Source organism: Populus nigra, chromosome 16 (assembly GCF_951802175.1).
Source record: "Populus nigra chromosome 16, ddPopNigr1.1, whole genome shotgun sequence".
Classification (NCBI taxonomy): domain Eukaryota; kingdom Viridiplantae; phylum Streptophyta; class Magnoliopsida; order Malpighiales; family Salicaceae; genus Populus; species Populus nigra.
The window spans coordinates 13,013,763-13,026,645 of NC_084867.1; the positions used below are offsets into that span (position 1 = coordinate 13,013,763).

Here is a 12,883-nt window from a genome sequence, read left to right on the forward strand (position 1 = left end):
AATATTTCAGTTTGGGCATGTGCTTATGTGGCTGCGTTGAAGTGCAGGAGTAAATCTCATGTAGATTATTATCAATGATGTCAAGAGTATAGAGAACAGATTTCCCTTCTCAATCATTTTCTTCTTCTTGCTTACTTTCTCTTCTTTCTCGACATCCATGTCATGACCATCCCCCTTTTTCCTCTTTTTATGTTTAATTTGCTCTCTGCTGTCTGCTTCATTGTTGTCTCTCCTCAGGCGTACTCATGAACGCTCTTCTTTTTGACACACTTCCCATCTTTCTTACTTTCATTTCTTTTCTCATCTTCCTCTTCCTCTGCCTCCTTTTCCTCATTTCGTTTAACTAATTCAAAGTTACCCTCCCAATCAGTCTTTGCTTGAAAAATCAGCAACGCATTGAATCCACTAATTTTAAGTGGAAATTAGAGGCTGCAACCCTGTCCACTTCCTGGGAATCTCCACAACACCATTGATTGCTCATGTGAATTGCTTGAAATCTGTAAAGTGTATGGCTAACCCGATAATGAAAGTTTTGTAAGGAACTGAAGCAGGCTACCATAAGGCAAGATCTATTAGATTTTTTGAAGCCCAGAGGGAAAGATACAGAGACGCTCTGTTTTTGTTTGACAAACTTTTTCTGGCTGTAGGTTTGGTCTTGTCTCAATTCCGGAAATCCCACTTATAATTCAGCATAATCGCGTAAACCCTTGAAAACTGTTGAAAATTACAAAATGTTTTGATGCCAAGGCCCGTTGGCCTTCCAGGTACAAAATTAACCTGAACCTTGAGAGAAAATTATGCCTACAATTCTACAACAGAGTTTTTGAACAGAAGCAACATTCCTTATCACAGGGCTGGGAAGGAAACCACGGATAGTTTTGAATTTTTAATACGAGGTTTTTTAGATTCAAATCCTGTAAAAGGTCGAGGGGGTAGAGATTTGAGATTAGAGGATGGCTATCTCCTATTATATGGATTAAATCTCATTGAACCTCTAGCATATTTATTATACAAACCAAGTTAGCCTGAAAAATAATAAGATAAAAGTGTGGAAAATATTTGTTTTTATTAAAATTGTGTGTGGGTACACCGTAAATTCTTTACAAAATAATACTTGAAGACTTGAATCTTCATGAGTAAGAGATTTGGTGCTTTGCAAGAACATGTAGGTGAAGACCTGATATGTTCATGAGTATTACTTATTTGCAACATAAATATGGATTTTCAAGTGACATATGACGTTATTTGATTTTCCAGGACGGGTTTGTTTTGATTGTGGAAATTTTGTTCATCAATATTGTACGGTCTTTGTGTTGGCATTTGGATTGTTTATTACTCTCCAAAAAAAATAAGTAGTAGGAAGGCAATTGATGCAAATGAAGGCAATAAATTACATGACTCTTTGGACGGAATATCTAACACAGACAATAACACCTCTTGAAGGGAGGGGGACGCTATTGTTTATTGGCGATGACTTGATTATTGAATGTTACATTTTGTCAAACAAGTTGTTTTTCACAAGACGCCCAAGTATACTATAAAAATTCAGCCAATAACATTTTTGTGAACCAGTATATCTTCCAATTCCATCGTGGAGAATAGCTTTGGCAATGGAGGCCAACGAGTTGTAAGCTCTGTAGAAACTTGTCGCATTGTTGGCCGATAATGCGGATCGGTCTGCAAGCAAGCAAACGCCAGTTTTGCAACATGTGCCACACCGTCCGCAAGTTCGTTTTCAGGAGGTGGTAGGCGCTGGTCTAAGCAAACGCTTGGTGATGATGAGGAGGTGGAAGCAGATAATATCAGAGATGAGATGAAATCGCCAGGATGCCTTCCCATCATTACTTCCAATGTTACTACTCCAAAGCTATACACGTCACATTTTTCATCCACTTTCATTGTGTATGCCAACTCTGCAAAAGAGGCTGGTCATGCTATATTTTGCCAAAATAATTTACTGCACCTATTTTGTTTTCAAGTGATTTTGTAAAGTAACCTACTGTAGAAGTTGATATTGAAACTAATTAACTACATACCTGGAGCTGTGTATCCAAAGGTGCCAGCAAATGATGTCCAATTGGATGAGTCAGGCATTAGGAGCCTAGCTGTGCCGAAGTCAGAGACATGAGTCTCATATTCTGAATCCAAAAGAACATTGTTGCTGGAAATGTCTCTATGAATAATCGGAGGAGAGCAGTCATGGTGCATGTAGGATAAAGCATTGGCTACGCCTTTGATAAGATTCATCCTTTTATCCCAATCCATCTTTACTGCTTGTTCCTCGTCGTTCAGTACCTTTCTTAAACTTCCCCTTTCCACAAATTCATATACCAAAAATGAATCTTTGGCATGCGAGCAGAAGCCATACAGCTTCACAATGTTTCGATGCCGTATACCCATTAAGACATCAATCTCGCTTCTAAAAGCTTTCAAGCTGGTCATCTCGACTTCTGGTGTTTGGTGAAACTTCTTCACGGCTAGGACTTGTCCTGATGGAAGTACAGCTTTGTAAACAGCTCCATACCCTCCTGTACCAATGCAATATCTGGAGTTGAATTCCTCAGTAGCCTCAATGATGTCCTCGTAGCGCAGTTCCCCATCAGGGCACCATCTCGCGGGAACATCTCTTTGTGGTGTTTCCATTAACCTTTTCTTTCTTCTGCTTTGGAAAAAGATAAGGAAACCTACAATCAGGCCCAACAAACTACCCAGCAGAGAAAATACAGTCATAAAGACAACTTCGGGGCCCTTCTTGTGCACAGTTTTGTTTTTCATGAGAGCTGCACAAGCCTCCAAACCAGTAGCATTGCCACACAGGTTGGTGTTGTTGCGAATTGCTTCAAATGGTGCCTCGCGAAAGGCTTTGATGTCAGGAATGGGACCCTCTAACTTGTTATAGGATACATCCACTTTAGTGAGGGCTTGCAGTCTACTAAAACTGGTTGGAATGAGACCAGACAGCATATTATGGGAGATGTTGAATACCTCTAGCCGCTGCAGCTGTCCAAGCTCTGGCGATATATCTCCCATCAGGGAATTCCAACTGAGATCAAGACTTTCAAGAGACTGTAAAGACCCCATCTCAGCAGGAATATTCCCTGTCATTCTATTCTTGCTGATATTCAAGAATATCAGTTTTGAACAGTTGCCAAGCTGTTTGAGAATTGTTGCACTAAAATTGTTCGCGGCCAGGCCAAGCCTTTCCAGATCAGATAGCGCTGCGACATCGAAAGGAATATCACCTGAAAGTTTGTTATCGTTGAGTGCAAGTTTAATCAACTTTAAATTTCCCAATTCTTTTGGAATTCTCCCAACTAGTTGATTTGACGACAGGTCAAGAGCTTGTAGACGAGTTGCCTTTCCAAGAGCAGCCGGTATTTCTCCAGATATTTTGTTTCCAGAAATTCTGAAGGTTGTCAGATTGTTAAACTGCTCCCATTTCCATGAAAGTTCACCATGCAATTCATTATCACTCAGATCCATGTAGTACAAATGGGGATGTGTGCCAAAAGCTTCAGATATGTTTCCACTAAGTTGGTTTCTCTCATGTCTGAGTCTCAACAAGCTGCTGCAATTTCTCAAGCTTTTAGGGATAGGTCCCGTGAAATAATTGTCCATCGCACCAAAATATTGAAGTAATCCACCAAGGCACACATCTTGTGGTAGATTTCCAGACAATCGATTATAATATATTTGCAACATATACAAATGTGTAAGGTTGTTCATTTCTGGAGGTATGGGACCAAAAAGATTGTTATCTGCAAGGTTAAGTAATGATAAGTTTTTTAAATTTCCTAAAGATGTCGGTATTGTACCGGATAGTTTATTAGATGACAAAGCTAAACTAGTGAGAGATCTGGTTAGGTTTCCGATAAAAATAATGGGACCAAAAAGACTGTTATTCCAAAGGTAAAATACAGATAAGCTTCTTAAATTTTCTAAAAATGTCGGTATTGTACAAGTTAGTTTATTAGATGACAAAGCTAAACTAGTGAGAGATACTAAATTTCCAATCTCTGGTGGAATGTTGCCAGAAATGTTATTGAAAGACAAGTCAAGGAATATGAGGTTAGAAAGGTTACCTATATGTGAAGGTACATAACCATAAAGGGAGTTGTAGCTAAGGGTAAGCTCAATCAAGTTAGGAAAGGAAGAGAATCTGAGACTATTAAGCGTACCTCTCAAACTATAATTGGGCAGACTTATGTTGATGACACTACCAGACTGGTCGCAACTGATTCCGAACCCGTTGCAAGGGCTGTCTCCAGCCCAAGAAGACAGGAGAGACTGGCTTTGGTTGTCAAGAGTGACTTTCCATTCTAGAAGAGCTTCCGCTTCCTTCCTTCCATTTGCTACTTCAGCAGCTCCAGTACTAGCCGAGTAAGCAAAAGAAGCAAAGAAGGAAGCATAAGCAAGTAAGGAAAAAACCAAAAAAGGTGTGGAGAAGAGAAAGATGTGGGAAGCCATGGCCTTGGTGGTTTAATTTCTTAAAAGGGATGTATAAAATGATTTGCCCTGCATGCGTATATATATGGGAAAGAAATGATAGATTATAAATTCAATCTTGACCGGAAATGAAGTCTTCATTAAAAATTTCCAAAGTTAAAAACTTGGTGTTGGGTAGATTTTAAAGTTTGATGATATTTAAGGTTTAGTTTTTAATGTCTTGATTTTTAATTTTGATTTATTTATTAAATTTTAATTTGTTTTCAATTTTATCTTTGATCTTAATTTTAATTTTTAACTTTCTTTAAATTTGGTCATCAATCTCTTTTTTTTTTGGATTCTTTTGTTAATTTTGATTTTTCTTTTTAATTTTTCCTATAATTAAAATTTTAGGTTGCCGTCTTATTTTTTTTTTCAAATTACATTCTTATTCTCTTAATTGTCAATTGTTTTTATTTTACCATTTGACATTTCACTTATTGTGTTTCCCAGAGCTTTTAGACCTGATTCAGGAGTCGATCTAGGACAAGTACTGAGTAACGAGTCAGGTGGGTTAACTCAGGTTAATACAAGTCAACTAAATCTTTTTATTTTATAAAAAAAGAAGTTAAAACGCAATCATTTTGAAAAAAAAATAAAAATAAAAGAAAATAGTTAGTGAATTAACCTAAGTCAACCAAATTTTTTTATTTTCTTTTTATAATGTTAGGTCAAGAATTTGCTTTATTAAAAATATATTAACAGTGTTTGAACATCATTTTTATATGTTACAAAAATTTCAATTCATCTTGTGGAGAAACGCATGCCACCTATCGATGAAGATACATCAATTAAAGGTGGAGGGCCGGAGGTAGAGATTCAGAAGTGTTTGGAAACGCGGTGCAAACTATGTTTTTAAAAGTTTTAATTTTTTTTGGTTAAAATAAAAATATTTTTTTATGTTTTCAGATCGTTTTGATATACTAATATTAAAATTAATTTTTAAAACATGAAAAAACTTTGTTTTAATATATTTATAAATAAAAAAAAATTTAAACTGTGAACGCTATCATAATCCCAAAAAAAACTCTTCGTGTAGGCCATATTGGGTAGGCATGTAAGGTAAGTAAGATATTGAGAAGTAATCCTCAAAAATCAGAGTACTCATGACTTCAAATGAAAGCAACCGAATAAAAATATATAAAAAATCATATTATTAAATTAGTGAGAATTTAATAATATAAAAATATAAAAATCAGGAAATTTCTTTAGACCAATCAATAATTTGTTTTGTTTTCTGAAATTTTATTCTTCATTATGAACCACTCATTCTAAAAATCTATGATGTGAGACCCTAGTGTTGTGTGTTGGTATTTGGCTTTTTATATGGTAATAAAAAAATTGATTGAGGCCTCATAGTTTTAAAAGTGATTTCATTGAAAGCTAAATTTTAGAAAAATAAATTATAAAACACTTTTTAGTATTTGACTATATCATAAAAAATATTAATATTTTTTTAAAAGTTTAATTAAAATATATGTAGAACATTAGTTTTATAAAATGTAACTATATGTATAATATAAATATTTTAAATATAATATTATAGACATATAAATTTATTAAGTAAAATTTATTAATATTTTTAAAACCTTAAAATAATTTTTTTTATTTGTTGAAAAAGACAAATTAGTTAAATGGATTAAGAGTTAGATATTTGGTATTTTTTGTATGACGAATTTTTTTACAATGGGGTTTAGGCAATTATCCTTTTATATCGTTTAAGCATTAGAAATTAAATATAACTACTTTACATTAAACATAGTTATACATAAATATTAAATTTTAATGTCATACCCATACATATATAATAGTTTAAATTAAGAAACATATAAATATTAAATTTTAATGTCATACCCATACATAATAGTGGTAAGTTCCTTTTGGACATGTCAAATTTTAATGTCATATTATATTTTAATTAAGAAAAAATTCATTGATACAAATGCTTGTAAGGCTCGTGCATTAACAAGTAAACATAAGGATATACAATGAGAAAAATAAGAATTTGGAATTGTTGTAAGATCGTAAAATCGTGACTATAGAATATGGGAAGTTCGTATCGAGTGGTAAGTTCCTTTTGGACAGGTCAAAGTAAGAAGATTGAATAGTCGTTTGCTGGGTTTTAAAATATTTTCATAAACATAATCCTTTTCACTTACTTCTTTTATCGGTTCATTTCGATCAATCAAATCAAATCAATTCAACAAAAAAAATTGATGGGGATAATTTGTGGTTTGTCCACGTAAAACAAGGACATCCTTTAGGACTAATTTTTAAAACAAATTATTAAAATTGCTTCTATAATTGAGGATCAAAGAGTGCACATATGGAAGGCCGTAGATCAGGGCAGAGGATCCTTAACACAAACCAAGGAAATAAACCTTCTATACATTCTGAGTTCAGTAGTAGTATATATAGCCTACTCAAAACTCAAAACTTTTAAATCCCAACTAAAAAAATAAAACAATTTTCTTCTAATAGCTATGTACAGAAATGGTTACGACATCAATATATTAAACAGTTTTATTTTCAATTTTAATACTAGTCATTAATGCGATTTCATTTATCACGCTCATGTGTTATATTGACATTATTTATTTTTGCATTTGAAATTATATTTAGGTGGATGTTAAAAATATTTTTGATTTGAAAAAAATATTAAATTAATATTTTTTAATGTTTTCTGATGGTTTGATGTATTAGTATAAATTTGTTTTTTAAAAAAAGCAAACATTCATATCAAACATTAATGCACTAGTTGACATCAAATAACTTTCTTTTTTTTTTCTTTTCTAATTTAGATTTTTTTTAGTTTTTTATTCAATATTATTAGGCTCTTATAATTTTTCTTTTTTAAAAAATAATTTTTTTCTTTCTTTTTAGTAATAATAGTTTTTTTTTAATTTTTTCTATATAAAGGGTTGTAATAAGTTTTTAACATATATAAATAAAAACTAAATATTTTTTATATCTTCTAAGTATTCTTGTTCTTTTAATATTTTAACTTGTAACAAACCTTATTATATTTCTTTTCTTGACTATTAGGGGGTGTTTGAAAGTGTCATAATGATTGTTTTATAAAGTGTTTTTTTACTTAAAAATACATCAAAATAATATATATTTTTATTTTTTAAAAATTATTTTTGATATTAACATTTCTAAATGATTAAAAAATATTAAAAAAAATAATCAAAATATTTTTTCAAATTATTTAGAAATGCTTTTGGGAATGCAATTTCAAACCTCTAGTGCAAGGCAACGAATAGTAATTTTGGATTATATAGCTTACTAGTACCCAGGGCAGAGCAAGAAAAAAAAAAGTAAGGAGGCCAAATTAAAAATTAAAGGAGATTAAGTTAAATTTTCAGTTATTTTTAAAATATTTACAAGGAAAAAGCTGGAAAAAAATTTTCTTGTAGGAACTGGGGCTCCTGCCAGCCCTTCCCTGCCTCCACCACTGCTTAGTACCTAAAATCACAAATATTTTTGTAAAACAACTGTGAGGCCACGAAGGTAAAACAAGCAAATATCTCACAGAAAATGCAATATCAATTTGGCGGTAATATACAGAATTAGTAATCAAACGATCTCTTAACATGCAATGCAACCAAGTCAGGGTGCAGTATTTTACACTATTATTAGAATACTTGTGTTGGGGTATGCGTCATCTATTCTGTTATGGTCTATTTAAAAAACTTTTTTATAACAACCTAGAGTTATATGTATATTCTTCATTGTTATATTATCTCATATATCTACTTATGGAGTTGTCAAACTCATCCTCTTATTATTTATATTTTTTAAGCTTATAGCTTGTTAACAGATTATTTTTATTGGAGCCTTAGAACCTGCTTCTGTTCTAATTAATACTTTTCTTTTATATCTAGTTAGCGCTCTACAATTATAGAAGCTTGTATTTAACTCTTATATTAAGACAATCAAATAATATTATGAAGTTAATTTTGTTATTAGTTTTACGAATAACTCTAATTGAGTTATTTAAAGGATAAGATAGTATATAAGTTTTGATTCGTATAGATATAAAACTATGAAAAAAGATATTGTTTATATGCCGATCATAGATCCAGAAATCAGGTTGTTATAAATTAAGATGGAATATTCAATTGCATCTTAAGATGAGTATGTGTGGACTAATTTAAATTGCCACTCTAGAAGGGAAATGAAGTATTTGTCATGATTATTAGAATATTTGGAAAAAAGATCTTGTCTATGTGTCGATCATAGATCCAGAAATCAGGTCGTTATAAATCAAGATGGAATATTCAATTGCATCTTAGGATGAGTACGTGTAGACTAATTTGAATTGCCACTCTAGAAGGGAAATGAAGTATTTGTCATGATTATTAGAATATTTGGAAAAACAATCTTGTCTATGTGTCGATCATAGATCCGAAAATTAGGTCGTTGTAAATCAAGAAGGATTATTCAATGGCATCTTAGGATGAATATGTGTGGACTAAATTAAATTACCACTCTAAAAGGGAAATGAAGTATTTGTCACGATTATTAGAATATTTAGAAAACAAATCTTGTCCATGTACCGATCATAGATCCAGAAATCAGGTCGTTATAAAACAAGATGGAATATTCAATTGCATCTTAGGATGAGTACGTGTAGACTAATTTAAATTGCCACTCTAGAAGGGAAATGAAGTATTTGTCATGATTATTAGAATATTTGGAAAAAAGATCTTGTCTATGTGCCGATCATAGATCCAAAAATTACATCGTTATAAATCAAGATGGATTATTCAATGGCATCTTAGGATGAGTATGTGTAGACTAATTTAAATTACCACTCTAGAAGGGAAATGAAGTATTTGTCACGATTATTAGAATATTTAGAAAACAAATCTTGTCTATGTACTGATCATAGATCCAGAAATCAGGTCGTTATAAATCAAGATGGAATATTCAATTGCATCTTAGGATGAGTACGTGTGGACTAATTTAAATTGCCACTCTAGAAGGGAAATGAAGTATTTGTCACGATTATTAGAATATTTAGAAAACAAATCTTGTCCATGTACCGATCATAGATCCAGAAATCAGGTCGTTATAAAACAAGATGGAATATTTAATTGCATCTTAGGATGAGTACGTGTAGACTAATTTAAATTGCCACTCTAGAAGGGAAATGAAGTATTTGTCATGATTATTAGAATATTTGGAAAAAAGATCTTGTCTATGTGCCGATCATAGATCCAAAAATTACATCGTTATAAATCAAGATGGATTATTCAATGGCATCTTAGGATGAGTATGTGTGGACTAATTTAAATTACCACACTAGAAGGGAAATGAAGTATTTGTCACGATTATTAGAATATTTAGAAAACAAATCTTGTCTATGTACCGATCATAGATCCAGAAATTAGGTCGTTATAAATCAAGATGGAATATTCAATTGCATCTTAGGATGAGTACGTGTAGACTAATTTAAATTGCCACTCTAGAAGGGAAATGAAGTATTTGTCACGATTATTAGAATATTTAGAAAACAAATCTTGTCCATGTACCGATCATAGATCCAGAAATCAGGTCGTTATAAAACAAGATGGAATATTTAATTGCATCTTAGGATGAGTACGTGTAGACTAATTTAAATTGCCATTCTAGAAGGGAAATGAAGTATTTGTCATGATTATTAGAATATTTGAAACAAATATCCTGTCTATGTACTGATCATAGATCTAGAAATCAGGTCGTTATAAATCAAGATGGAATATTTAATTGCATCTTAGGATGAGTACGTGTAGACTAATTTAAATTGCCATTCTAGAAGGGAAATGAAGTATTTGTCATGATTATTAGAATATTTGAAACAAATATCCTGTCTATGTACTGATCATAGATCTAGAAATCAGGTCGTTATAAATCAAGATGGAATATTCAATTGCATCTTAGGATGAGTACGTGTGGACTAATTTAAATTACCACTCTAGAAGGGAAATGAAGTATTTGTCATGATTATTAGAATATTTAGAAAACAAATCTTGTCTATGTACCGATCATAGATCCAGAAATCAGGTCGTTATAAATCAAGATGGATTATTCAATTGCATCTTAGGATGAGTACGTGTAGACTAATTTAAATTACCACTCTAGAAGGGAAATGAAGTATTTTTCACGATTATTAGAATATTTAGAAAAAAGATCTTGTCTATGTGCCAATCATAGATCCAGAAATCAGGTCGTTATAAAACAAGATGGAATATTCAATTGCATCTTAGGATGAGTACGTGTAGACTAATTTTAATTGCCACTCTAGAAGGGAAATGAAGTATTTGTCACGATTATTAGAATATTTAGAAAACAAATCTTGTCTATGTGCCGATCATAGATCCAGAAATCAGGTCGTTATAAATCAAGATGGAATATTCAATTGCATCTTAGGATGAGTACGTGTATACTAATTTAAATTGCCACTCTAGAAGGGAAATGAAGTATTTGTCACGATTATTAGAATATTTGGAAAAAAGATCTTGTTTATGTGCCGATCATAGATCCAAAAATTACGTCGTTATAAATCAAGATGGATTATTCAATGGCATCTTAGGATGAGTATGTGTGGACTAATTTAAATTACCACTCTAGAAGGGAAATGAAGTATTTTTCACGATTATTAGAATATTTAGAAAACAAATCTTGTCTATGTACCGATCATAGATCCAGAAATCAGGTCGTTATAAATCAAGATGGAATATTCAATTGCATCTTAGGATGAGTACGTGTGGACTAATTTAAATTACCACTCTAGAAGGGAAATGAAGTATTTGTCATGATTATTAGAATATTTGAAAAAAATATCCTGTCTATGTACTGATCATAGATCTAGAAATCAGGTCGTTATAAATCAAGATGGAATATTCAATTGCATCTTAGGATGAGTACGTGTAGACTAATTTAAATTGCCACTCTAGAAGGGAAATGAAGTATTTTTCACGATTATTAGAATATTTAGAAAAAAGATCTTGTCTATGTGCCGATCATAGATCCAGAAATCAGGTCGTTATAAATCAAGATGGAATATTCAATTGCATCTTAGGATGAGTACGTGTAGACTAATTTAAATTGCCACTCTAGAAGGGAAATGAAGTATTTGTCACGATTATTAGAATATTTGGAAAAAAGATCTTGTTTATGTGTCGATCATAGATCCAAAAATGACGTCGTTATAAATCAAGATGGATTATTCAATGGCATCTTAGGATGAGTATGTGTGGACTAATTTAAATTACCACTCTAGAAGGGAAATGAAGTATTTGTCACGATTATTAGAATATTTAGAAAACAAATCTTTTCTATGTACAGATCATAGATCCAGAAATCAGGTCGTTATAAATCAAGATGGAATATTTAATTGCATCTTAGGATGAGTACGTGTAGACTAATTTAAATTGCCATTCTAGAAGGGAAATGAAGTATTTGTCATGATTATTAGAATATTTGGAAAAAATATCTTGTCTATGTGCTGATCATAGATCCAGAAATCAGGTCGTGGATATTCAATTGCATCTTAGGATGAGTACTTGTGAACTAATTTAAATTGTCATTCTAGAGGGGAAATGGAGTATTTGTCATGATTATTAGAATACTTGTGTTGGGTTTCAGCTATGGACCCATTCTGATAACTTCTTTTTTTTTTTATGAAATACAGAGATATATTATTTTGCACCATTATGTGCTTCAAAAAAATTATTATATTCCATGATTAAAAAAAATGTGAGACTTTGCATTGGGTGATCATCCTTCAATGCATTTTTATATTATTTTCTTACTAATTATTTTTACTAACTGTGCTATTTCAAAATAAACATTTATATAAAAAGGCAGAAAATTTAATTTCGTTTTGAGAGGTGTAGACTTGGGGTGTGAGTGTTACTCTTGCATAAAAGTTTTGTACCCAGCGGTAAGTTCCTTTGGACAGGTAAAAGTAAGAAGATTGAATATTCAATTGCGTCCTATGAGGGGTTGAACCGAATTTTAATAAAAAGAAGCTAGAGCAAAAATTGGAGGCTAAATAGCCCGATGTGCAAGACCTCTTTGAAACGATACTGACAATCCTTCCACTGCTATATCAAAATTTAACTACAATCTACATTAAACTTTGATATCTCTTCAATTAACTTCTTGATAATTCTAAGTTCAACTTATCAATTTTTCAATTAAATTTTTTATTTGACTAATTAAACTAATCCAAAATTTAATTAATTTTCCAAACTTTCAATTTATATCATCTTAACTTAAATTTCAATTTATTCTATTTCATTTTTTCCATCTTCATTTTTATTATTTTTATATAAAGTAAGAAAAATTTCAGCAAATTAAGATAAAATCAAAAAATCAAAAATTGGATTATAATAACCACAGATAT

At 31.6% G+C, this 12,883-nt stretch overlaps 1 protein-coding gene across 1 annotated transcript; it reads right to left on the bottom strand.

Annotated features, from left to right (window-relative positions):
* Nucleotides 1-1,545: 1,545 nt before the first annotated feature.
* On the bottom strand, nucleotides 1,546-4,508 carry LOC133675364 (MDIS1-interacting receptor like kinase 2-like). Its single transcript, XM_062096716.1, has 2 exons — nucleotides 2,037-4,508; nucleotides 1,546-1,913 (listed from the first exon to the last, which is right to left on the bottom strand). The coding sequence occupies exons 1-2, from the start codon at nucleotides 4,465-4,467 to the stop codon at nucleotides 1,546-1,548; spliced, it is 2,799 nt and encodes a 932-aa protein (XP_061952700.1). The 5' UTR covers nucleotides 4,468-4,508.
* Between the last annotated feature and the right edge of the window lie 8,375 nt (nucleotides 4,509-12,883).

Coding starts and splice junctions, on each gene's coding strand:
- LOC133675364 (XM_062096716.1), bottom strand. CDS start 4,467: ATGGCTTCCCACATCTTTCTCTTCTCCACACCTTTTTTGGTTTTTTCC. Junction 1,914..2,036: donor CTTTGGATACACAGCTCCAG/GTATGTAGTTAA, acceptor CCTCTTTTGCAG/AGTTGGCATACACAATGAAA.